This window comes from Chlorella variabilis, assembly GCF_000147415.1.
Source record: "Chlorella variabilis unplaced genomic scaffold CHLNCscaffold_17, whole genome shotgun sequence".
Taxonomy (NCBI): domain Eukaryota; kingdom Viridiplantae; phylum Chlorophyta; class Trebouxiophyceae; order Chlorellales; family Chlorellaceae; genus Chlorella; species Chlorella variabilis.
The window spans coordinates 449,719-473,713 of record NW_005435071.1 but is presented as its reverse complement, the minus strand read 5'-3'; the positions used below and the strand labels follow the sequence as shown (position 1 = coordinate 473,713).

Below are 23,995 nucleotides of genomic sequence, written 5' to 3'. Positions count from 1 at the left end.
GAGCCCCCCCCCCCCCCCCCCCCGGCCTCTGCTGTGCAGACCCGGCGGCCAAGAACGTGACGCTAGAGCTCGTGAGCAAGCCCGCTGAGGCGCCGGCGCCGCTGGCGCAGCAGCTCAAGGGGCTGTTTGCCGGCCTGAAGCCGGATGCGCCTGCAGCTTGAGCAAGCGAGAGTGGCTGCGAGCTGGTGAGGGCTATGGCGCACGGGCGTGGGTGGCTCGGGTTACCATAGCGGAAGAAGCGTCAGATTGGGTTGGCCTGATGAATCAATGAAATGAAATGCTGGAAAGAAAACTGTAAATCCTGGATGAAATTCCTCCTCTCGTGGTTTTCATTTTTGGGGTGGTGCAAGCTGGGCCGTTGCCTCAGGCCGCTGCCCAAGGCTGCGATTGTCGCTCACTTGCGCCGGGGGCAGTCTGGGCAGGCCTGAGAGATGGGGCGGCCCGGGTGCTGCGGCAAGGAAGGAACATGTGCCGTTTTTAGCCTGCCTGCACCCTGCGAAACACCTCTGCTAGTTTGCAGGCAGCAGCGCTACAGAAATCTTGCCAGCACAGGAGCCGAAACTCACCACACACTTGCTCTTGGCCATCGCCGCCATGCGCGACTTACGAGGGCAGTCGGCGCAGGCGCTGCTCACGGGCCGGCCCGGGTGCACGCAGGAGGTCTTGCCGGGGGCCTGCAGCAGTCAGTCAGTTGGGTGGGCTTGCAAGATAGAAACAGTGGAGCAGCAAAGCCTGCTGTGGGGCGGGTCACCACAGCCGCCGCCCGCCACCGGTGGCTGGGGCTCGGCGGGCAGCCTCAGCGCATTGCACATTGCCCTGCTGTGAGGCCTGCACGCCACGGCCGCCTGGTAGAGGGCCTCACCCCGCGCAGGAGCGGGCATTCCAGGTCGCAGGTCGACTCTGGGGCGCTCTGACTGGCAGCCGCGGACACCCTGACGCTGCGCCGTGCCTGGACCCGCGCCCTGGGCACGGTGGCTGCCAGCGGGGCGCTGCAAACGGCGTGAGAGAGGGCCAGCATTCTGGGCGGCAAGGAGCGGCGCACGGATTGTGGCTTTGGACTAGTAGGTGAGAGGGTGCAATGTGCATGCGTTCCATGGGTGTGGCTCTCGGGCAATGTACCGTGCCATCTGATGTACACGGCCGCCGCCGCCGGCAGCGCTTCCGCTGGTCAGTCGTAACAGCTGGAACGTCAACACCAGTGCAATGGTGAGATGAAAAAGGGGCACGCACAAGTTTCGTGGAAAAGGCGGTGGTGGTCTGGCCCCATCAAACAAAACAAGAGGGTTCCAACGGGGCAGGAGTCAATACACTGTCCGCGGGGCGCGGGCGCATGGTCGGGGGTCAGGCCCAACCATTCGACTTGTCGTCCGCCCATTCTGGGTACCCAACCATCAGGCGCGCCCCCACTTTCTTCTGGCTGCGCAGAGTTGCCCAGTCCACCCGCCGCAGCGACACCTTGCTCCAGCGGGGGCTGTTGGCCACACGCCAGTAGTAGACAGCCTTGGTGTGGTCCCGCAGGGTGGTGAAGATGGTCCAGTCGGTTTCCTTGGGGCCGGTACCGCCGCTGTCGTCCACGCCTGCGCACGGGGGAGAGGGGGCGGGCGCGGGCGCTGTTGAGAGGGGTGCGCAGCGTGCCGTGTGGGCAGCACATCCGGCATGTGCCGATGTGGCCGGCGGCCGCCGCCGTGCAAGGTTGCCGCCGCCGCCCCACCACCCACCCTTGGGGAGGTAGACGGACTGGATGAGGTCGAGGGCGGTGATGAGGGCGGGGTTGGAGCTGCTCTTCAGGGCAAAGCCGGGGGAGATGGGGTCTGTGGCGGCGTGCCACGGCGCCCGCCCCGCCGCATACTTGAGCACCGCGAGGCGGGTGAAGCGGTCTGAAGAGTTGTAGGAGCCGGGGGGCGGGTAGAAGGTGGTGCCGTGGATGGTGGGGTTGAGGGGGGGCACCGAGTAGGGCGGGGAGGTGATCTTGGTCGTCCAGGCATTGTAGTACTGCAGGGTCCAGGCAGGCGGCGGGCGGGGCAGGGCGGGGTGAGGGCCGGGCGTGGGTGGGCGCGGGCGGGCGCGACGGCAGGCGGCGGGGTTGGGCACGGGGTGGGCGCAGCGCGGGACGGCGGGGCAGCCAGCCTGAGCCCGGCTGCCTAGCACGGCGTGGCCGGTGGCAGCACGCGGTGTTCCGCATCCCACGCCGCCACCCACCCACGCCGACAGACGCATATCACACATACACAGCCACAGATGCACAGCGCAGCGCATGTTGACCCTCACCTGCATCTGCTGCGGAAAAAGTGGGTTGTTTGTGAACACCCCCAGGGTGTTGGTGAAGACGTTGAGGCCGTTGGGGCCAAACTCGAGCACGAGCGACTGGTTGTAGCGGTCCCACACGCCATAGTGGCAGGGCACGTAGGGCTTCTTGAAGCCGATGATGGAGGCGGGCCTGAACAGCGGGTTCCAGGTGATCTGCAGGGGGGCACGCACAGGAGCGAGGCGGTGGGTGGGAGCGTGGGTGCGTGCGCTCGCCTGCGTGTGCGGGTGGCGCACTGGCGGTGGACGGCGGCGGCGGCCCGTGTGGCAGGCGGGCAGCAGGCGCCCACCTGGAGCCCGTTGTTGAAGGCGGCCTTCAGCTCCGCCACGGTCCCAAACATGGCCAGAATGTACTGCAGCACGTCGCCTGCACACCAGCAAAGCACAAGGGCAAGGGAGTGGGCGACCAGCCCAGCGGCAGCCTCGCCGCCGCGGCTCCACCGCCGGCGTCCCGCCGACGGCACGGTGCGCAGCAGGCCGGGCTGCGCGCAGCGCAGGCCCCTCCTCCGCCCCTCATCGTACCCTCCAGTACATCCCCCCCGGGCCAGCCAGCTTGGCCGCAGAGCACCCACCCTGGTCGATGGCGGGGCCCGGCTGCGACTTGTTGTACGCGGGCACGCCCGGCGTGTCCAGCTGCCACTGCAGCGACATGCCCAGCCCCGCGCTGTTCACGCCGTCGTTGCACACCCCGGGCCAGTTTTTGATGGACACTTGCTTGATGAGCGGGAAGACGAGTGCGGCGGCATCAAACATCAGCCTGTGGGCGCAGGGCGCGGGCGGGCGGGCACGAGAGCCGGTGGGCGGGCCTGGGCTGAGGCACCGCTGCCAACCGCCAGCCCCGAGGCTGCCGCTGACGGGGGGGGGTCCCCCGCGGCCCGCTACCCAGCCCGAGCCTGGGGGCACCGGCATCGTCCTGCCGCCCCCACACCAAACTGCCAGCTGGCGGGCTCACTTGCGGGCGGGGGAGATACAGACGTAGTTGTACTTGCGCTTGTAGGACCTGCCCAGAGTGCTGTACGTGTTGGTCCCGGTCACCGGGATGAAGGGGTTGTTGACCCCGCTTGGCACCCACGACAGCGCCAGCGGCGGCAGCGACGCAAAGTCCTGAGGCACGGAGCAGGGCGGGAAGGAAGGATTGTGTGTGCATCTGCGGTGGTGCGGCACCGGGTGCACACGGGGCCGGGCTGGCAGGTGGGGGGCGCGACGCGGGCCGGGGCAAGGCGGCGGCGGGCAAGGAGGCGCCTATGCTGGCATACTTTGGCTGCAAGGCTGCCGCATGGCGTTGTCGCGCACCATGTTGCGGGCAGACACAACTTTGTTGCCGTCGGCATAGCTGGCGGAGCTGCATGCGTGTGCCGTCCAGGCTGCGCCAGCGTGGGAGGTGCAGCGGGCGACGGAGAATTTTGTGGGCGGTGGTGCGTAGCCCTGCCCCCATTAACCAGCGGTAGAGCGGCGGGCGGCGGCGGCTCCCGCCCCAGCAAGACAGCGGCTGGCATGCCGGCACCGTGACTCCCTCTGCAAGCACTCACCGGCCAGCGCCAGCAAGCCCAGAACCGGGAGCGCGAATGCTCGTGTGTTCATGGCCAGCAGCACTGGTTGCGACTCCCGCAGTCACGGGCGGAAGATCGTCTCCCTGTCTGCGTTAGATTAGCCCAGTTGAAGCTGCAGAGGCGTGCAGAAAGACTCCAGCCCCGGGGCGCGTCCCCCGTCCAATGCACGTCCAAGTTACGCCGACCCAATGGCGGCTTGTTCAACGGTCTGTGCACTTTTTACTCGCAAATCAAAGAAGCAGGCAAGCGCCGGGGGAGGCGGGAAGGGCAGGACGTGCACGCCGTCAGATGGGAGCGGGATGGGGCGCGGCCGCCAGATCCCGCCAACGCCGCCGCGGGTGCAAGCTTAAGTTGCTTGCATGCAAGGGGGCTGACGCGGGATCAAGCAAGAACCAAACACTGGAGACAAGTGTGCAGGTTGGCAATCACACAAACACACAGCGCCACGGGGTGGGCTCCGCGGGTGAGCCACTGTTGCCACCAGCAGTCGCAACCAAAAGGGCAGGGGCAGTTGCTGGCACTCTCCAAGAGGCAAAACGCCCGCTGCCGGGCGCAGGCAAACAAACCAGTGTCGTGTGTGCGGCGCAAACGGCCCTTGATATGATCTGACACCCTTGCCGCTCTCCTCCCGGACGGCGTTGCTGGCGTTGGCCGGGTCGTCGGCGTCAAGCGGCTGCGCCTGCGCTGTGCCAAGGCGGTGGCCGCTGGCCTGGCCATGCATTTGGCTTGCAGAAGTCCTGCCAATGGTATGGAGAGGGCCTAGCAAGTGGCCGGCTGAAGCTTAGAATGGCAGAAGGCCACTGAGCGGCACGCTGCGACCCGCTAAGCTGGCGGGCTGCCGGGCGGTGCCACGAGACATGGGGCCGACAGGCGCGGCATAGATCGACTTCGACACTTCCTCCTGATGTCGCTGATAGCCTACGGGCTTCGCAGCGTTTCGGTTTGGGGGAAAGGCCGGACACCCAGCCTGGTGCGAGGCCTGCTGTCGCCCGGGCGCACGGCTTGCGGCCTCAGGACAGCGGCTGCTTGCTCAGGGTGGAGGAAGCCGGAAGGGTGGCGCACCCCAGCGCGCGCTGTGAGTTCAACCTGCGGCCGAATCCTTCGCCACGCTGCCAGAATGCCGTGACTGCGCTCAGGGGCAGTGCAGCAGCAGGCGCAGGACGCTGCATGACGGGCGGGGCCTTCTTCCACCGCCGCCACCGCCGCTGCCCGCCTTGCCGCCTTCGCCCCTGCACCCATGCCGCTAGCCTGTGCACGCTCCTTCCTCTTTAGAGTGCTGCTGCTGTACACACTCTGCCTGCAGCCGGAAGCCTCCCTATGCCTGCCCTCCTTCCGGCTGGGCCATCCGAGCACGGCCGAGCACACCCACTCGCTGCCGCCGCTCGGCCCTCACCTGCCGTGCCGCCGCCGCCGCCTGGCCACCCACCACCACAGCTACAGCCAAGCGACGAGCAACACGGACACCGACGATGCTGGGTTTGAGGATGAAAACGGGCCGCCAGAGGGGGCTGCCAGCAGGGATGGCGGCGGCGGCGCAACTACCGCCGCTGCGGCGAGCCTAGCGGCACCTGCGGAGCTACGTGGCGGCGTTCTTTCCAGCGGCGACGACGAGGGGCGGTGGCACGATGCCATGCACCGCGCCCTGATGGAATCGTTGCAGCCGCCGCGCTCGGAGCACCCCACCTGGTGGGGCAAGCGCTTCCACAACCTGCAGGTGTGGTGGTGGTGTTGGGATGCTGGGTTGGCGAGGCCTGAGCTCAGCCACGGCAGCAGGACGCCGGCCGCTTGCCTGCACGATGGCATGAGAGCGATGAGGGAGGCACCAGTCCTGCTGCCGGCCGCGCCACGCCGCCTGCCGCGCCGGCGACCGCCGCCCACTCCACGCTCTGCCGAGCTCCCCACACGGCAGGCTGCGTGCCGCGTGCCCTTCCATGCCGCCCCGCACTCGCCTGCCGACGCTGCCTGCCGCGGCCCTCCTTCCTGCGCCCCCTGCTGCCGCAGTGCCGCATGGCTGAGGTGTTGGAAAGTCGGGAGGCTCATTATGCAGTCATCGGGCTGGTACTGCTTGATCTCGCCATCGTGCTCACAGAGCTGGTGCTCTCCTCCTTCTACCCCTCCCCCGAGCTGGCGCCGCACCTGGGTGGGTGGCGGGTAGACACCGCGCCTGCCGGCCCAGGCGCCAGCCCACAAGCGCACACTCACTCGCACGCCGCCACCGCCGCCATCACGCCACCTCGCCATCCCATCCCCTGCCCACCCTTTGCAGTGCATGTGGCGGAGGAAGCGCTGTCCTACACCTCCATCGGCATCCTGGTCAGTAGCGCCTGGCCCGATCCTCCCCTGCCTGATCGATTTTCCGGCCTGCGCGGTAGCCTGCCTGCACACATACACACATACACATCAAGCTGCTGCGGCCGCGGCACCGCCGCGCCGCCGCTCATCGCTGCCTGCTCCCAGCCCTGGACCCACCCTGCCCCACACCTGGACCCCCTGGCTGTGTGCCTGCGCCTCGCCCTCTCCTGCGCCTCGCCCTTCCCCGACCCCCGACCCGCAGGCCATGTTCAATGCTGAGCTGCTGGCCAAGCTGCTGGTCTTTGGCTTCAAGTACTTCACACACTCCAGGTGGGTGGCCCGCAGCACAGCCGTCCCCTGGGTGCCTGCTGGCGACCGGGACCAGGCCGTCACAATCCCACTGCCCCTCCTCGTCGGCCTTCTGTACTCCTCTTCTCCAGTCTCGGGTGGCACCCGTGCGGCTGCAGCCGGCACATGTGTGCAATGCGCGCCCCTCAACTGCCCCGCCTCTCGTCCCCTGCCCGCGCCTGTTGGCTGCGCCCACCGCAGCTGGCACGTGTTTGATGCGCACCCCCCTAACTGCCACACTTCTCGTCCGCTGCCCCCACCCACGCCCGCCGCAGCTGGCACATGTTTGATGCGGTCATCGTGGTGATCTCCTTCACCCTGGAGCTCAGCCTGCGGGGCGTGGCACAGGAGGTCGCCTCCCTCCTCATCTTCTTCCGGTGCGCCGCAGGCTGGGCGTGGGCGCAGGGAGTTGAGCCGCGCATTGATGCACCCACCGACACTCGCGTGTGCCTGCCGCCCTTCCTTGCTCTGTCTTCATCCCCCTGCCGTGCCCCTTACCCTTGCCCCTGCCCTCCCCTGGTGCCCGGCCAGCCTGTGGCGCATCATGCGCATCATGCACGGCGTGGCCGAGGCCATGGAGCTCAACCACAGCCAGGAGCTGAGCGGGCTGCAGGCGCGGGTGGTGCACCTCGAGTCGGTGAGCGGGGTGGAGGGGGACTGGAGGATGGGGGAGGGAGGGAGGACGGAGGACGGAGGGAGGAAGTGGGAACGGGAGCCAGCCTGCCCGAGCGTGGTCCGGGGACATGCCTGTGCGTGTGCGCTGGACTGCGGGGCGCCACGTCACGCCGCGCAGCAGAGTGCACTGCGGATGCCTCCAGCACCGCGCTGCGCCGCGCCGCCCACGCGCGCCCGCCCCGCTGCGCGCCGCAGGAGCTGTCTGTGAGCCAGCAGAGGGTGGAGGAGCTCGGCCAGCAGGTGGGGCTGCTGAATGTGGCGGCGGCGGCCAAGGGCCTCGACCTGCAGTTCATCCTGTCCACCGCCGCGTCCCAGCAGCAGCAGCTGGCGGCCACCGCGCAGCAGCAGCTGCTGGCGGCGGCTGCGGCCACCGCCTCCAAGGGCATGGAGCTGCAGACGATCCTGGCGGCGGCCGCAGCGCAGCAGCAGCAGGTGGCGGCCGCCGCGCAGCAGCAGCTGCTGGCCGCGGCGGCGGCGGCGGCGGCGGCTGGGGCGCCGCCTCCTGCGCCCCACTCCCCGCAAGACAGGGCTGCCGCCGTGACGATTGCCTCGTCGACGGCGGCAGCGGCGGCGGCCATGCCTCTGCTGAATGGCGGCACCCCATTGGGGCAGCCGGCGCAGCAGCACCAAGACGGACTGCCTGGCAGCCAGCGCAGCGGGCACTCCAGCGACCCTGCCGCGGCAGACGGCACTGGCTGATCTTTGGTGGTCCCGGCAGGCTAGGACAGGGCCGCTGGCTGCCTGCAAGCGCTCGGTGGCGACCCTCCAGAGCCTCTTGACTGTAATTTGTTACTGCTGATCATTATGGTCGCAACCCCCAACAGGACCGCTGATGTTCTATTTCCACTTGTCTATTGGCTGATTGACTGAGCTTTCACACTCGGGACTGTATTGTGAGATTTGATTATTGTAACTGATGCCGCAGAGCTGCAGCTCATCCTGCTGACGAGTGCCCACTCTCGCCGCCCACGGCAGCTGCCGCCAAGCTGCCGACGCCAGCGTGGCGGCTGTCTTGGCACTGCCTCAGCACGCAAGCAGCCTCGCCGCTGCCTACACCTGTGCGGTGTGTGTACTTGAGAAAGCAGCATCGCCGGGATGAATTCGAAAGCGCAAGGAGGGGCTGGAGGCGAGCCTGGCACTCCCTGCCCTGCCCTCATCCCCGATGATCATTTACATCAGACGACCCAGGAAGGGGGATGGAAGCCGATTGGAGGCATGTGGGGCCTCATTTTCACCGCCAGCCTGGCCCCCTTGCAGCTTCCCTCTCCCTTCCCTTCACCTATTGCGAGGGCACTGTCTTGGCACTGCCTCAGCACGCAAGCAGCCTCACCGCTGCCTACACCTGTGCGGTGTGTGTACTTGAGAAAGCAGCATCGCCGGGATGAATTCGAAAGCGCAAGGAGGGGCTGGCGGCGAGCCTGGCACTCCCTGCCCTGCCCTCATCCCCGATGATCATTTACATCAGACGACCCAGGAAGGGGGATGGAAGCCGATTGGAGGCATGTGGGGCCTCATTTTCACCGCCAGCCTGGCCCCCTTGCAGCTTCCCTCTCCCTTCCCTTCACCTATTGCGAGGGCAATAGGTCTTGAAGAAAAGGTTTCCCCCATCAATGGCCATTGCATTCATTTCATTCGCTGCTCTCCCCCTGCACCCCATAGTGTAGTACCAAAAGCGCTAGCCAGGTGCCCCTCATTTCCTGCTCTCCTGCCTTACATCCCCCTGTATCGGACACAAATGGCGCAGATGCTGAATGGGGGCCAGCTGGTTCGCTTGCCCCGAGTGATGTTCGGGCCGCCGCCGCCCGCCCACTTGGCACTGAGTTTGCCCCGGCTGCTCTCTGCAGACTCGTCAGCTCGCCACCCACACCCATCACAGCCATCGATGTCTCAGAAGGTCACCCCCGCTGCAGACTGCACCTCGAAGTGGCCATACCCTCTGGAGAGCGATGGTGAGCGAAGGGGGCGGGCCAGCAAATGGCGTCGGTAGTGCACTCATTTGCTGGGTGGCGTCATTTCCCCGTGCGCACCCCTGCCGCCACCTGCAGGCTGGTTCCGCGCCCACAACGCCCTGCGCGCCGACCTTGCAGCCCTCAGCAGCATGCTCAGGTCATTCCAGCTGCAGCTAGCCGCCGGCATGGCGATCACCCGCTCCCAGGCAGCTAGGGCGTACCGCTTCATCTACTGCTTCCTCAAGTTCCTGCACCACCACCACCGCAACGAGGATGGTGAGTTTGGGACCCTTGCCTGGGTGCTACCAGCATCCAGCCTGTTCCCCAAAGGTGTGTGCTGGTGGCAGGCGTGCCTCGGCGGAATCCTAATCCTGCTGCTCACGCTGCGCCCTCCTCCCACGCTGCTGCTGCCGCCGCAGACATCGCCATGCCCTACCTGGCCACCCGCTTCGCAATTCCAGAGAAGATTGTGGCAGGCCACGGCCAGCTGGAGGTGAGTGGAGGCTGGGGTGGGTGATGGCGCTGGAGCTGGGTCATCCGGCTGCAAGTGGCGCGCATGTACACAGCTGTACACACGCCGCGCCTGCCCTCATTTGACCAGGCTCCTTGCTCGCCCTGTGCTGCTCCCTGCTGGCAGGCGCTGATGGATCGCTTTGACCTGGGCACCAAGAAGCTGCTGGCCAGCACCAACCCAGCAGTGCAGCGCAACCTGCTGGTGGAGGCAGAGGTGAGCCTGCCGACACCTGCTGCAGGCTGCCGTGTGCTGGCTCATGTGCACCTCCTCCTTGCATGCCCACGCTGCAGCCGCTAGGGTGCCGGATGTGTATCAGCCGTGCTTGTTCAGTGTGGCATGCTCACCACCGCACGCTCGCTCTCACCATTGGCGCAGACCGTCTTCATCCAGCTGCGGGCGCTATGCGAGGAGCACTTCCGGGATGAGGAGGAGGAGGCGATGCCGCTGATGCGCCGCCACTTCACCCCCAAGGAGATTGAGCGCAATGTGGTGCAGAAGATCATGCGCAGCATGGACGGCGAGGGCGTGGGCGCCTTCCTGCGTCCCATGAGCAAGGCAGAGCGCCGCGCGTTTGCCCGCCAGGAGGGCATCCCGTTCTTCATCCGCTGGATCCTGTTCCGCCACGCCGCCAAGTACGAGCGCAACGTGTGGCAGCCCTTCCAGCGGGAGTGCCTGGCGGCGGTGCGCTGCACCAGCGCACTGCGCCGGCAGCACTGAAGCTGCCAGCTTGGAAGACAAGGGCCGACACGCATAGACGCAGCCCTCTCCCTGCCTGATCTGTAGCCGCTGACTGCTGGAACATGCCGGCAGCGGCATGATAAACAAAATCCTGTACACAACGTGGTTGGCGCCATTGTGGGCTCAATCTCTCTCGCTCCGCTCTGTACCTTGCCCATGCTTTTGCTTTTTGTGTTTACAGTCTGCACATCCGCAAAGGAACTTGCGACACAGACATGCATCGATTAAGTTTAAGTAAGAACAAGTGATTTTACTCTTTGAGTGTTTCTACTCGTCTATTCTTTTGAGGTATCGATCTGCTGTAATTTTTCTTCTCTGGCACGGGTCCCGCCAGGGCGGGTGGCAGCTCAGCAATACGGTTGCACATGGAGGCAGGGGGCATGGGGCAGATTGCATTCTAGAGCTGCTGCATACCAGTACCCTGACATCAGATGTAGGCGAGTTTGCTCACAGGGGGATGGGGGAGATGAGCGGTGCACAGCACGGAGCCTGATGACGTGTCGGCGCCAAGAGCAGAAACTTCCCGCCCTGGCACAGCCCCGGGATGCTGCTTCTCCAACAATGGCTGAGCTGATCAACCCCTCTCCAGTGGTGCACGAGCGCAAGGCCACCCGGCGACGAGTTGCGGTGAGCGGGGAAGGCTGCCTCTGCTGCTGATGGATGTGCAGGCTCCAACACACGGCGTGAAGATGCATGTCGCTTGCCCCGCGCGCCTGCCTGCAGCGAACGCCTTCCCACCCGGACAATGCGGAGGAGCGGGAGCCTATCGACTCCCTTGAGGTGTTCGAAGTGAGGTTCAGAGGTCGTTGATCGCGGCGGAGCCGGCAGCGCCACAGCGCTTTTGCTGCTGGACAGCCCGCCGCCGCCTCCCGCCCCACCTCTCCTCTGCATACCGCACCACCTTCCTGTCTGGGGCCCTGGGGTTTGCAGCACATCCGCGACATCACAGATCCGGAGCACCCCTACACCCTGGAGCAGCTCAATGTGGTGACCGAGGAGCAGGTGGAGGTGGACGATGCGGCTGGCACGGTCAAGGTGGGCGGTTGTGGCACGGGTCTGGTGTGGAGGCAGAGAGGCGTGTGCGCGCCAGCAGCGCTGAGCCAGCTGTAGCAGGCAGGAGCCCAATGCCAGCTGCCGGCGAATGCAGCAGCTGTAACCCTGCTGATCGCTGCACCAGCAGGCATTGCAGCGGGAGCTGCTGGTCGCTGCCCGCTGCCGCCGTATGACCACCGCCGCCGCCGCCATTGCCGGGTGCAGGTGCAGTTCACGCCCACCGTGGAGCACTGCAGCATGGCCACGCTGATCGGGCTGTGCATACGCGTCAAGCTGCTGCGGGCGCTGCCGCCGCGGTTCAAGGTGCGGCAGCGAGCCCCCTCGCTTGCATCTGGCTGCCTGTTGGACGGGCTGCTGCAACACGCTTGGCCGCAGCTGCTCTGCTGTTGCCCCAGCGTCGCGGCAACCCGCCCGCTGCTGTGGGATGCTGCTGCTGCTGCGCAGGCCGACATCCTGCTGTCTCCAGGCAGCCACGCCAGCGAGGCGGCGGTGAACAAGCAGCTGAGCGACAAGGAGCGGGTGGCGGCGGCCCTGGAGAACCCCAACCTCACCCAGGCGCGCCTGCCTGCCGCCTGCTGCTGCACCGGTGCACACGCTGCTGCCTGCCTGTCCGCTGGCATGGAAGACTGGGCTGCCAGCCTGCAGCATTGAAGATTGGGCAATGGTTGTTGTAAGAGCTGGTGCTTTCCTTTTGTGCAGATGGTGGATCGCTGCCTGGGCACCAACCTGTAGGGCGGCCCGTACTCGCCCGTCAACCAGCGCTGCTCAGCAGCCAGCCGCCTGCACGCTGCTCGCCCCGATTGCTGGCGGCCTTGCTTCCCGCTTTGTCGCTCCCGCTTCGCTTGCTGCTGCCTTCTGTTGCTGCTTGTCTCTCCCGCTTTCCCCGCCCCCTCTGCTGCTGCTCCGCTAGTTCCCTGCTCTGGTTCCCCCTTCTCCCTTCAGAAGTTACTTTCACATTGCCGCTCTGCACAAATTATTCATTGTCAGTCAATGTAACAACAGCAGTTTTCATCACCGAAGGAAAGAATGTCGATGATCAGTGTCGAGGTGCAGTGCAAAGCAGCAGCCTGGGTGCGACCGATTGCAGCAGCAGGGAAGGCGGAGCCCGCATCACCGCTTGCCCGCCACCACGGCACACTCTCGCGGCAGCTGGGCGGCGTCTGCGGACAGGTCCCACAGCTGCGCCGCCAGGGTGGCATCATAGGTGAGGGGCGCCGAGGGCACGCAGCGCGTGCCGCTGCACAGCCGCCCGCCTGCGCCACGAGCAAGGGGCAGAGCGCGGCAGGCAGGCGAGCAGGTGACGTGCTGTGCTGTTGAGACAGTGGGGGGAAGCGCACAGCCAGCGGTGGGAGGGCAAAGGACACTCACTGCTGAGGTTGCGCAGCGGCCAGTCCAGCAGGCTGTGCACCAGCGTGACCAGCCCCCAGGCCCCTTCCCGCAGCCTGTCCGCCGCCCCTCGCCGGGGCGTGCCTCGCCAGCTGGTGACGAGCGGGGACGCAAACAGGCCTCGGGCGTAGTACTGCAGGCGGGGATTGGCGGGCCAGGGAGGGAGGTGAAGGGGGTCAGGGAGGAAGTTTACAACTTGGTGTTTGCTCTGCTTCAGCCCAGCCCAGCCCAGGAAGCTGTGTGCACCAGGACGCCATGCCACGCTGGCATCCCTCACCCGAAGGTCTGGCAGCGGCCGTGCGGCCGAGGTGTGGCGGCTGCCGCTGCCGCTGCCGCGGCCCGCCCAGCGCGCGTTGATGGCGGCCGCCGCGGCGCGGTCCTGGCCCCAGGGCACGGTGGCGGCATGCACCACGGCTGCCGCGCCGTCGCTGGCAGGCGCATAGATGTTGTTGATCACCCAGCTGCACGAAGAGGCGGGCAGGAGCGGGCAGGCGAGGCGGGCAGGAGTTGCAATCATGCACCAGGTTGTGGCAGCCACAAGGCACTGAACACAAGGGGCCAGCAAAGCTGTTCGTGGTATGGCAGGGTGCGAAAGGCGCATGCCTCCCGCGCCTCACCTGAATGGCGGCTTGGCAAACATGGAGTGCTCCCAGATGCTGGTGGCCACGCCGCCTGGGTCAATCGCGCAGCTCTGCGGGACAGGCACACAGCAGGCAGGCGAGGCGGGCGGCGGTGAGGAGGCGCGCCACCCACTGAGCCGCGCCAGTGTGCCGGCAAGAAAGCAAGAGTCGGGGAGGCGTTGCGCCCATCCAGCCAAGGGCCCCACACACCGCCTGTGAACATCTACTCACTCGAACAATATACACACACGGACAAACACACAGTGCACAGGCGCCGACAGCCCGCCCAGCCCGCCGCACGGCCGCCAACCACACCCAGCAGGCAGCCCGGCCCGCACCTGCACGCCGTGCTGGCCCAGGCGGCGCTGCGCCTCGTAGGCAAACAGCACGTTGGCCAGCTTGGTGGATGGGTAGTAGCTGCCCGGCCTCCAGCTTTGCAGGAACTTGCCCGCGTCGCCCACCCAGCCATAGCGGTGGGTCACTGAGGAGAGGTTGATGACCTGGCGGGGAGGTGTGTGCAAAGGCAGGAAGGCAGGCGGGGAGGTGTGAAAAGGCAGCCAGGGAGGTTTGAAAAGGCAGGCAGGCGGGTGGAAGGCAGAGGCAGGCGGAGCACACCCCAGAGCAGGGGCGCCCAGCTGTTGCTGGCTTGCGATGGGCGCCGTGCCACAGCCTGGGAGCCGGCCGGCCACCTGCCGCCTCACCCGCGCCGGCGCCGACCGCTGCAGCGCGCCCTCCAGCAGGCGGGTGAGGGTGTAGGGCCCCAGGAAGTTGACCAAGCATAGGCCGCCCACACCCTCGGGCGTGTGCCACGGCCGCTGGTAGTTGGTGCCTGCGAGCGCCAGGCAGCCTGGGCGGCGGGCCGGGTGGAAGCGCCCGCAGGCATTCGGCAGCCGCTGGGGGGTGGCCTCCCTCCCGTGCCTACCGCTCCTCCGCCACACAGCTGAGGTGGGGCCTCTCGCCCTCCTGCTGGGGCCTCTCGCCCTCCATACTCACCCGCATTGTTCACCAGCACATCCAGGCGCTGCCCCGTGCGCTTGTATGCCGCCGCAAACTGGCGCACCGACTCGAGCGAGGCCAGGTCCAGCTGGGGCCCCACCTCCACGCGTGCCCCCGGGTGCTGCCGCCTGCGCGGGGCATGGGACCACGTGACGGCGGGTGGGGACGGCGGCGGCGGCGACTGTGCTGGGAGCACGTGCCGCAGCAGGGGGGTGCCGCATCTCGGCATGCTGCGTGGTTGGGGAGCGCCAGAGGGCCACTGAGCGGGTGGCGCACCTGATGTCTTGCGCCACATGCTCCGCCAGCGGCAGGTTGCGGCAGGCCAGCACGACATGGGCTCCCTTGGCTGCCAGCTGGGCGGCCGCCTCCCTGCACGATGCGGGCAGGTCGGAAGGGAGCGCCAGAATGCTGGAAGGGGCGATGCGGGCGGGCAGCGAGCCGCCGCCGCCGGCCGCCGCCGCTGCGCTTCCATTCCTTGCCTGCCAATGCCGTTGGTGCTGCCCGTGATGACTACTGTCTTCGTGGCGATGTCCCAGGATTCCAGGAGGGGTTCTGGCACACCAGCCATCGCCGCTGGCACTTGGTGGACGATGGTGGCGGGGAGCGGCTGGCGGGGCTCAGAGACCTTCCAACCACACCCTGTGAGTTGCAGGGAGCGATCACGAGGAGCAATGCGCGTCCCCGCATTGCCCTCCTCGCCATCCCGGGCAAGAAGGTTGAGTTGGTGCATGTGAACTGCTGTCGGCGCTCCTTCCCCCGCAGTCGTCTGCACAACATGGCGGCCGTGTGTGGAGTTGCTGCAGCCGTGGTGGCGGACAGGATGGCCGCTCCCCTGGCCTCCACAAGCAGCCGGGTGCTGGCCCCCGTGAGGTGCAGCGTGCAGCGGCAGCAGCGGCGCCACAGGCGTGCCCTGCATGTTGCGGCCGTCGCCAGCCCCGTGAAGCCGGCGGCTGGCAAGGCCGGCAAGGCCGGCGTGCCGATCAGCCCAGAGGACGCAGCAGCCCTCTACTCTGACATGGTTCTGGGCCGCGAGTTTGAGGAGATGTGCGCCCAAATGTACTACCGCGGCAAGATGTTTGGCTTCGTGCACCTCTACTCCGGCCAGGAGGCGGTGTCCACTGGTGCGCCGCCGCCGCCGCCGGCGTGGCAGCCGGGCAGCCCGTTGCCGCCTGCTGCGCTGCCTGCCTCCTGACTGCAGCCGTGCCTGCCGCTGCTGGGAGCGCAAAGCACCGCCAGCCAACCAGCGCCCAATCTGGCACAGCGGTTATTGTTTTCTGGCGGCGCTCGGTGCTGCCACGTGCCGCGTCCGAGCGCGGCCGTAGCGCCAGTTTGCCAGCCGGGCTGGCCGCCCGCCTGCCTGCCCTCCGCCAGCGCTGGAGGCAGTTGTCGCACCAAGGCAGCAGACGCGCGCAATGAGACTGTGCCCCTTCCGCCACTCCTGGAACGGTCCGCCGCCACCAGGCCAGCCGCACCCCCAGCCGCCGCTCGCACGCCCACGCAACCGTGCCCGCGCCGTGCGTCTCCCTGCCTGCCGCAGGCGTGATCAAGGCGTGCCTGCGCAAGGACGATTTCATCTCCTCCACCTACCGCGACCACGTGCACGCCCTGTCCAAGGGGGTGTCCGCCCGCAAGGTGCACCGGCGGCACGCGCCCGCCACACCACACCGCGGCAGCAGTTGCAGCAGCCGCAGCGGCAGCAGTTGCAGCAGCCGCAGCGGCAGCAGCTCGGCCTAGCCACCCAGCCGGCAGCGAGGGGTGCGGGGCGTGGACGCGCCGCTGGACTGCTCAGCCGGAGCCCCGGCTGGGCTGGGCAGCCAGCCAGCTGTGCCGCGATGTAGCGTACCGCGCTGTACCTGCTGTGCTGCGCTCGCTAAGCCGCCTGCTCTGCCTGCGCTGCCCTGCCCTGTGCCCTCAGGTCATGGCCGAGCTGTTTGGCAAGAAGACGGGCGTGTCGCGCGGCCAGGGCGGCTCCATGCATTTGTTCGACCGCGAGCACGGCCTGGTGCGCCGCGCTGCGCTGCGCTGCGCTGAGTATCGCTCCGCCGCAGCTGGGGAGCAACAGCGAGGGAGCCAGCCGCTGGCAGCCGCCGGCCCTTGTATGCCTGCGCTACCCTTCACGCCTCTTTTCCACCGCGTGTCTTCTCGAGCGCCCCTCCCGCCTTTCTCACGCACCCTTGCCCACCTGCCTCCCTGCCTTCCCTCCCTCCCCTGCCCTGCACGGTGCCGCGCCCTCGCGACCGCCATCCCTAACCTGCCCGCCTGCCTGCCTGTCTGCCTCCCTGCAGCTGGGCGGGTATGCCTTCATCGGCGAGGGCATCCCCATCGGCCTGGGCGCCGCCTACCAGGTTGCGTACAGCCGGCGCGTGCTGGGCAACGAGAGCGACGACCGAGTGGCGGTCAACTTCTTCGGGGACGGCACCTGCAACGTCGGTGCGTACCCCCCGCTCCCACTTTGCCTAGTCGCGGTTGGGCGGGCGTGTGTGCGCCGGGTCCGGGTCCCGCTCCCAATGGGCGTTGGGTTCAAGCCGTTTTCAGGGGCCCCCGCCGCCTGCCTGCCGCTGCCTGCTGGCACACGCCACGCGCGCTCGCCGCCGACGTGTACCGCCACGTGTACCGCCCTGCAGGCCAGTTCTACGAGTCCCTCAACATGGCCACCCTCTACAAGCTGCCCTGCATCTTTGTGGTGGAGAACAACAAGTGGGCCATCGGCATGAACCATCCGCGCGCGACCGCGCCCTCGGGCATCGCCGACAATGAGCCGTGGATCTACAAGAAGGGCCCCGCCTTTGGCATGCCGGGCGTGCACGTGGACGGCATGGATGTGATGAAGGCGGGTGCCGGGCGGGGAGGCCGGTGGCGGGAAGGCTGGTGGTGTGCGGTGTGGCGGCAGCGGCTGGTGTGGGGCGCTGGCGTGGCGTGGCTGGCGCATGGCGAAGAGTGTGGCGAGGGGCAGCGCCGACGCGGGCAGCACGGGTGCGGCAGCGGGCAGGCGTGCATCTCTCCGCCGATCTTGGCCTGTGCGGGCCCAGAGCCCAGCCTCAACCGTCCAATCCCCCTCTGCCCTGCCTCCCCTGCCCCTCCTCTCCCCTCCACTGCCGCGGTGCAGGTGCGTGAGGTGGCCATGGAGGCTGTAGAGCGGGCGCGGCGCGGCGAGGGCCCCACCCTGATTGAGGCGGAGACGTACCGCTACCGCGGCCACTCGCTGGCCGACCCGGATGAGCTGCGCCGCAAGGAGGAGAAGGAGCACTACGCGGTGGGTGGGTGGGTGGGTGGGTGGTGGCGCTGCTGGGGCGGTGTGCTGCTGCTGGCCTGCTGCTATGTGTGCTGCTGTTGCTGCTGGGATGCTGCTGTATGCTGCTGTTGCTGCTTCGGATGGGCTGCTGCTTGGCCGGTGCCGTGCTGCGGCTGCTGCTGCCATGCGGCCAGTGGCTGCCTGCCACTACAGATCTGTACCTTGCCGAGTGGCTTGACGCCGCCTCCCTGCTTGCTCCCCTGCCCTGCCCCGCCCCGCCCTTCCGTCCAGGCCCGCGACCCCATCCCCCAGTTTGCCAAGTACATGGTCGCCAACGGCCTGGCCACCGAGAGCGACATCAAGGCGCTGGAGGCCAAGGTGAAGGAGGTGGTGGACGACTGTGTGGAGTATGCGGAGAACTCGCCCAAGCCGGTGAGCGGCTGGGGGGGCCGCCGGTGGAGGTGTGCGTGGTGTGTGCGTGGCCGCTGAGGGTACCAACGGCTGCTGCTCGCCAGGCCGCCGCTGCTGCGAGCTGTTATGTGCCAAGCTCGAGGCCGCGCAGGGTCGGGGATGCGAAGCCGGGCCCAGGCTTGCCAGACCCAGCGGCCCGGGCCGCGCCTCACCCACCTTGCTGCCCGCTGCCCGCCTGCCCCCCGCAGGACATGAGCCAGCTGCTGGAGAATGTGTTTGCTGACCCCAAGGGCTTTGGTATCGGCCCCGACGGGCGCTACCGCTACGAGAACCCGGGCTTCACCGCCGGCACCGCAGAGGTCGGCACAGTGGGGGTGGGGTGGGGTGGGGCTGGCAGGGAGCAGTGGCAGTGGTCTGGAGAGGAGGCGCGGTGGCAGGGGTCCAGGGAAGGGGCGGGATGGTGGCGCAGCGTGACGCAGCGGCGTGCGGGCAAGGGGCGGACGGGCGGAGGCGGCAGCTGGGGTGCCGAGGCGGGGGCGGCGCGGGGCTGGCTGCGGGCTGCCGGCTGCTGCTGGCCTGGAATACAGCTGCGGCTGCCTGGCTGACCCCCGCTGCTGCTGGTCGCCGCCCTCCTGCCCGCAGGTGTCGTAAGCAGCTGGACCTGCCTGTCGCCTGGCCCCCACCTCGTACCCTGTGTGACACGTGTGACAGCTCAGCAGGCGGCTCTGGAGCGGCCCCCGTTGCCGCACTACCCCCCATTTCATTTGCTTCATCCCTCCAGTGAGGCGCCCGGCCTCACCTCCCTCGGTTTCTCCTCGGGCCGCCCTCACGTCGCCCCTACGCTGCCGCAGCGCGGCGAGCCAGGGCGCCCTTACCTCTGCGCTTTGCTTGTTTTTGGGGGCGCTCTGCAGCCGCCTCTGGTGTGAGGGTGTTGCTTTGGGCGCACTCTCTGCAACCACACCACCTCTTCCCCCGCCTGCACTCCTCTCCCTCCCCCCCTTGCCGTCAGCTTGCGGTCGGACCCTTTCCTCCCTGGTGCGCTGTGCCCTGCATCATCTGTCCATGCATGTATACCTACCAGCCACCCCATGAAATGAGAACTAACTGATACTGTGTGTAAAGCCTCGAGGCAGCTCGCCGATGAGAGTGCTGCCGGGGTCTGTTTAGCTGATGTCAACAAAATCAGTCTGGAAGTGTGTGGCTGGGATTGGACCCGCCCGTCGATGGCGAACCTCCCCAACACCCGGTGCTTGTGCTCTCCTTGATGGGCTGGGTAAGCAGCAGTCTGCAGAAATGCCGCTCGGCACAGACTCGCTGCCATCATGCCCAGCAGTGGGCGCTCAGCTGGAGCCAGGCGAGATCATCATGTGGGTGTTTGATTATCTTTCCAGCAGGCCCCTCGCCTTGCCATTTCAACAGTTGAAAATGACACGTGGCGCAGCATGAGAGCACGACAGTCGTAACGCTCGCAGGCGAACCGATCAGCAGCGACCCATGCCCCGCCTGCATTCCCTGGCGCCTCATCTGGGCTCAGCAGCCATGGTGGCTTGGAGGACGCTTGCTGTTACGGCCCTGCTGCTGTGTGCAGCCAGGGCCGTAACCGCGACCCGTGCGCGACAAGTGTGCTACATCACGAAGTAGGGGACTGCTGCGGGGTGGTGTGCTTGTGGCCTGAGTCCGGTCCTGAGCAGCTTGGGGCAGCGGGCCAACCCACTGATCCGCCCTCTGCACCGCTTCACCTGCCTGCAGCTGGGCGCAGGTGAATTGCGTGCCGAGAAGAGCTCGCGCCGGGCAGCAAGGCCGCCGGACAGCTGCCCCCAGCCGCCAGCAGCCCTGCGCTGTCTGCCGCCGCCATGCGTGGCCGCCGCCGCCATGGGCCTGCATTGCTGTCATGTTGACCGACACCCCGAGCCTCGGCGCTGTGGAAGCAGCATTACAGCAGCTTCGCAGTTCTTTGCTTCGCCAGGAGCAGGGCAATTGGCCCCGCGGCTGTTGCAGGCTGGGGCCGATGCCACCAAATGCCGTTCCGCTCGCCCGCCTGCAGTATCGCTCGGGCAGCGTGGGCGGCAAACCCTGCCCCTGGAGGCCCAAGAACCTGAACGCCACGCTGTGCACCCACGTCAACTATGCCTTCGCCTTTATGAACCCAGGTGAACCCGCCTTCGCCGCGACCTGCGGGCGGCGCCGCCACGAGTTGCTGGCAGGCTCAACGCGGCGCCCAGCCGCTTTTCCCGCTGCCATTGGCCATGCAGCCCCAGGCCCCACCCCCCTTCACTGTCTCTGCTGCCTACGCCTTCTTTCCATGCCTCTCTACCTCCTCCACCTCTACCCGTCACTCCTCTCCACGGCCACCTGCTGCGAGCTCGCAGACTACTCCCTCAAGCCCATTGAGTACAACGATGTGCCCTCGCCCGACAGCCCCGGCACCGTGTCCCTCTACCAGGAAACCATGGCCCTGAAGAACAAGAACCCAGACCTGAAAGTCCTCATCGCCGTGGGCGGCTGGTGCGCGGCGGGAGGCGGTGGCTGCCGGCAGCTGGCCTGCTGCAGCTTGTTTATGCATAGCGTTTACTCCTGGTTTTCTTCCCCGTCCTCCCTCCCTGTGGCCGGCCCACTTTCAGGAGCATGAACGAGCCCTGGTCCTCCTACGTGAACCTCTTTGCCAACGCCGTCAAGCCCGCCAACCGCGCGGGCTTCATCTCCAAGTGCATCGCCTTCCTGGAGCAGTGGGGCTTCGACGGGTGCGACGGCTGGCTGGCTGGCTGGCTGGCTGGCTTGGGCAGGACGGCCTGCTGCATTGGATGGGTGGCTGGCTGGCTGGCCGTGAAGACGTCCTGGCAGTTGGGGCATGCAAGGGTGGCTGTGTTTCTGGAGCACGCACGCTGGCTGCCTGCTAGTGGGAGGCAGGGGAGGTGGGCAGGCATGGCGCCTGCCTGGCACCCACACCCTGGCCCGCCTGGCTGCTTGCGATGAGGACCTGCAGGCTGGACATCGACTGGGAGTATCCAGGGGATCTGGCACGTGGTGGTACCACCGGGGACAAGGCCAACCTGGCGGCTTTCTTCAGGGGTGAGGAGGGCCAGCTGTCCGCCGGGGCAGAGTGTGGACCGTCAGAGCAAGAAAGGCAGGCCAGGCTCAAGAGCTTGCTGCTCCATTTATCCTGTCTGCTGCCGCTGCTGGGCGCCCGTCCCGCAATGCACAGACCACCACCATGCACCTACACCGGTACCTTCCACCCTGCAGAGTTCAAGGCAGAGGTGGCTCGGCGCGGCAAGAGCTACCTGCTCACTATGGCCACCGGCGCGGGGCCCAGCGGCTGGCAGGGTGCGCCGGGCGGCCGCGCTTGCGCTTGCCTGCCCGGCTGGCTGGCTTGAGCAGCGTGCCGGCGTGCTGCGGCTGGCGAGTTTGAGGGCGGCTGGGCGCCTGCCGGGGGCCGCTGGTGCATGCCCGCCCGCCTGGGCCGCCCTCCCTCAGGCTCACACACACGCACTCCAGCATCACACTCCACCATCCCCGCCACACACAACAGTCCCCACTGCCTGCCCCTCCCTCCTCGCCAGGCTTGGACCTGCCCCAGCTGGGTCAGTCCCTGGACTTCATCAACATCATGACCTACGACTTCCACGGCGCCTGGGACCAGGCCGTCAACTTCCACACGCCCTGGAAGGACCCGCTGGTGTGTGGTGTGTGTATGTGTTTGTGTCCATGTGCGGGCATGTGCCCACGCCTGCGCTGTGCTGTCGTAGTTTTCGCTGTGCATTGGTATCACACCACTACGTGGTGGTGTTTGGGTGGATGGATGTGTTGTGTATGGGGGCGTTGCCGCGGTGGGCGCGGGGCACGGTGTCGGAGTGGCCAGGGGCCTGGAGTGGCACGTTGCCGGAGTGGCCAGGGGCCTGCACCACCCCCCCACCCCCCACCTGACCCAACCACTTCCCACCGACCCGGCAGGGCGGCACCCTGGACATCGAGACTGCGCTGCGCCACTACATTGACGAGGGGCAGGTGCCGCCCAGGTGCGGGGCAAGGGCGGGGGCTTGCGGCACACACACGCTGCTGCTGCGCGGGCGGCAGGCAGCTGTGCAGCTGTGCTGTCCTCCACCTACCCACCCACCCGTCGCCCTTGCGTGCCTGCCCACACACTCGCCCACGCACCCTCCACACCACCCACACTCCACATACGCGCACACACACACACACACTCTCCCCCATGTGCCCCCGCAGCAAGATCAACCTGGGCATTGGCGCCTACGGCCGCTCCTGGACGCTGGCCGACCGCACCAAGTCCACGCTGGGCTCGGCGGCCTGGTCGCCGGGGTCTGCTGGCGCCTGCACCGGCGAGGCCGGCTACATGAGCTGGCAGGAAATCAAGCAGCTGATTGCCCAGGGCGCCAAGGTGGGGGGCGGGGCGCTGGCGCTGGAGGGCGCTGGGGGCGCGCGGCTGGAGGTTTGCGGGCGGCTGCTGGGCGGCTGCGTCACGTGCGCTAGGCGCGGTCGGTCGCGAGTGCCGTGCCGCTGCCCTTGCCAGCCCCCAAACCCTCCCCTTCCAAGCCTCCATCTGCCCTGCACACCCTGGGCCTCCTGCCTTCTTTCAGTTTTCACTGCCCTACATGTATCTCTTATGCGTATGGGGTATCCCACCTGTATCCCACACCCGCAGGTGACCATCGACGAGGGCGCCATGGCCGCCTACATGGTCAGCGGGTCCACCTGGGTGGCCTTCGACCTGCCCCAAACCATCTACATGAAGATACTGGCGGCCCGCAAGCGCGGTCTGGGCGGCCTCATGGTGGGTTTGCCTGCACGTGTGTGTGTGGGCCTGATGGTGTGCGCGTGTGTGTGGTGTGTTGGGCCTGGCGGGGAGAGGCAGTATGGGCTGGGCGGCCTCGTGGGTGGGTGGGTGGTGCTTGTGTGGTCGTGTGGCTGTATTGGGTGTGGACGGGCTGGCGGGAAGAAACAGCGGGGAACAGCGGGGCTTTGGATGGGAGGCCCGGCGGCGCCTGCCCGGGAGCGGCAGGGTGGGGCTGGCTTGGGCCGGCCAGCTTGGCAAGGCGAGGCGCCTGCTCTCACCGCCTGCCGCCTGCGCGCCTGCGGTACAGCTGTGGGACGCTTCCCTGGACGACAGCAGCGACACCATCATGAGCCTGCTCAAGTACCAGGAGGATCCTGGCCCGTACCTGGGCCCAAGCTCCACGCCAACCTCCAGCGTGAGACGCCGGCAGCCGCCCTGCGCCTGCCGCTGCCGGCCTTGCGCGCCGCCCTGTGCCGCCGCCAGGGCGCCATCGTTCGCGTGCTGTGCAGCCGTTGGGTGCCCGTGTGCTGCCCTTGCTTGCCTGCGGCACCTCTGCCGGGCAGGCAGGCCTGCGCCGCCCTCCCGATAGGCGGTTAGGGTGCGCGCAACTTCAGCTCACCCACCCACTCTGGCTTGTGCCCACATTGGCTGCCAACGCCCTGCCGCCCTGCCTCCCTCGCAGCCGCCCCCGCGCCCCCCGCCCTCGCCTTCCCCACCCCTGCGGCCTCCCTCCCCCAGCCCGCCGCCCTCGCCCAAGTCCCCGCCGCCGTTCCCCAGCCCGCCGCCGTCCCCCGCCCCCTCCCCCAGCCCGCCGCGCTCGCCGCCGGCGCCCACAGGCTCTCCCTGCCAGCAAGGCGATGCCAAGTGCTTCTGCGAGTGGGTGGGCAAGCCAGGCATGTTTGCAGACGTGGCCGCCGGCTGCCAGGTGCGGCTGCCCCTGATCAATCTGCTGGTCTGCGCTGCGCCCGACGTGCTGCGCCGTGCCTGCTGTGCTTGCTGTGCTGTGCTGTGCTGCGCCATGCACGCTCTGCCAGCTAGCACCGCCCTGGTAGCCAGCCTGCCGCGCTGCCCGCCTGGCGTCTCGGCTCGCAGCCCCCTGCCGTGCGCATCACGGCACGCCGCCATGCCGCCCGCC

General features: G+C 67.7%; 8 protein-coding genes across 8 annotated transcripts in view; 6 read left to right on the top strand and 2 right to left on the bottom strand.

Annotated features, from left to right (window-relative positions):
* Positions 1 to 161, top strand: part of CHLNCDRAFT_53733 (hypothetical protein) — a gene marked incomplete at both ends in the record, with an annotated part of 1,555 nt that extends 1,394 nt beyond the window's left edge. The window contains one exon of the mRNA XM_005845604.1: positions 40 to 161. Within this exon, the coding sequence (XP_005845666.1) occupies positions 40 to 161 (122 nt within the window). The remainder of the gene's footprint in view (positions 1 to 39) is intronic.
* Positions 162 to 394: 233 nt separating this feature from the next.
* CHLNCDRAFT_58529 (hypothetical protein) lies at positions 395 to 3,885 on the bottom strand (the record flags this gene model as incomplete). Its single annotated transcript, XM_005845494.1, has 11 exons — positions 395 to 448; positions 567 to 674; positions 863 to 989; positions 1,361 to 1,577; positions 1,719 to 1,992; positions 2,269 to 2,460; positions 2,595 to 2,671; positions 2,877 to 3,061; positions 3,257 to 3,408; positions 3,598 to 3,668; positions 3,834 to 3,885. The coding sequence occupies 11 exons, from the start codon at positions 3,883 to 3,885 to the stop codon at positions 395 to 397; spliced, it is 1,509 nt and encodes a 502-aa protein (XP_005845556.1).
* A 1,206-nt stretch (positions 3,886 to 5,091) lies between these two features.
* CHLNCDRAFT_136713 (hypothetical protein) lies at positions 5,092 to 7,868 on the top strand (the record flags this gene model as incomplete). Its single annotated transcript, XM_005845603.1, has 7 exons — positions 5,092 to 5,568; positions 5,856 to 5,994; positions 6,121 to 6,167; positions 6,409 to 6,476; positions 6,770 to 6,871; positions 7,026 to 7,131; positions 7,365 to 7,868. 7 exons carry the CDS (start codon positions 5,092 to 5,094, stop codon positions 7,866 to 7,868), a joined length of 1,443 nt encoding a protein of 480 aa, XP_005845665.1.
* A 1,183-nt stretch (positions 7,869 to 9,051) lies between these two features.
* CHLNCDRAFT_136712 (hypothetical protein) lies at positions 9,052 to 10,349 on the top strand (the record flags this gene model as incomplete). The annotated part of the gene is made up of 5 exons (XM_005845602.1): positions 9,052 to 9,118; positions 9,215 to 9,394; positions 9,538 to 9,611; positions 9,756 to 9,845; positions 10,008 to 10,349. 5 exons carry the CDS (start codon positions 9,052 to 9,054, stop codon positions 10,347 to 10,349), a joined length of 753 nt encoding a protein of 250 aa, XP_005845664.1.
* A 582-nt stretch (positions 10,350 to 10,931) lies between these two features.
* CHLNCDRAFT_25675 (hypothetical protein) lies at positions 10,932 to 12,074 on the top strand (the record flags this gene model as incomplete). Its single annotated transcript, XM_005845601.1, has 5 exons — positions 10,932 to 10,991; positions 11,094 to 11,159; positions 11,301 to 11,405; positions 11,628 to 11,726; positions 11,868 to 12,074. The coding sequence occupies 5 exons, from the start codon at positions 10,932 to 10,934 to the stop codon at positions 12,072 to 12,074; spliced, it is 537 nt and encodes a 178-aa protein (XP_005845663.1).
* A 459-nt stretch (positions 12,075 to 12,533) lies between these two features.
* CHLNCDRAFT_136710 (hypothetical protein) lies at positions 12,534 to 15,202 on the bottom strand (the record flags this gene model as incomplete). The annotated part of the gene is made up of 9 exons (XM_005845493.1): positions 12,534 to 12,676; positions 12,792 to 12,942; positions 13,087 to 13,270; positions 13,427 to 13,500; positions 13,768 to 13,929; positions 14,131 to 14,276; positions 14,423 to 14,553; positions 14,702 to 14,794; positions 15,198 to 15,202. 9 exons carry the CDS (start codon positions 15,200 to 15,202, stop codon positions 12,534 to 12,536), a joined length of 1,089 nt encoding a protein of 362 aa, XP_005845555.1.
* Positions 15,203 to 15,404: 202 nt separating this feature from the next.
* Positions 15,405 to 19,199, top strand: CHLNCDRAFT_32109 (hypothetical protein). Its single transcript, XM_005845600.1, has 9 exons — positions 15,405 to 15,546; positions 15,963 to 16,057; positions 16,341 to 16,427; positions 16,711 to 16,855; positions 17,050 to 17,255; positions 17,532 to 17,678; positions 17,949 to 18,089; positions 18,317 to 18,427; positions 18,711 to 19,199. Exons 1-9 carry the CDS (start codon positions 15,441 to 15,443, stop codon positions 18,717 to 18,719), a joined length of 1,047 nt encoding a protein of 348 aa, XP_005845662.1. The 5' UTR covers positions 15,405 to 15,440; the 3' UTR covers positions 18,720 to 19,199.
* Positions 19,200 to 21,651: 2,452 nt separating this feature from the next.
* On the top strand, positions 21,652 to 22,860 carry CHLNCDRAFT_17567 (hypothetical protein; the record flags this gene model as incomplete). Its single annotated transcript, XM_005845599.1, has 3 exons — positions 21,652 to 21,822; positions 22,297 to 22,464; positions 22,744 to 22,860. Coding segments are annotated over 3 exons (456 nt in total), but the record flags the coding sequence as incomplete, so codon positions are not given.
* Between the last annotated feature and the right edge of the window lie 1,135 nt (positions 22,861 to 23,995).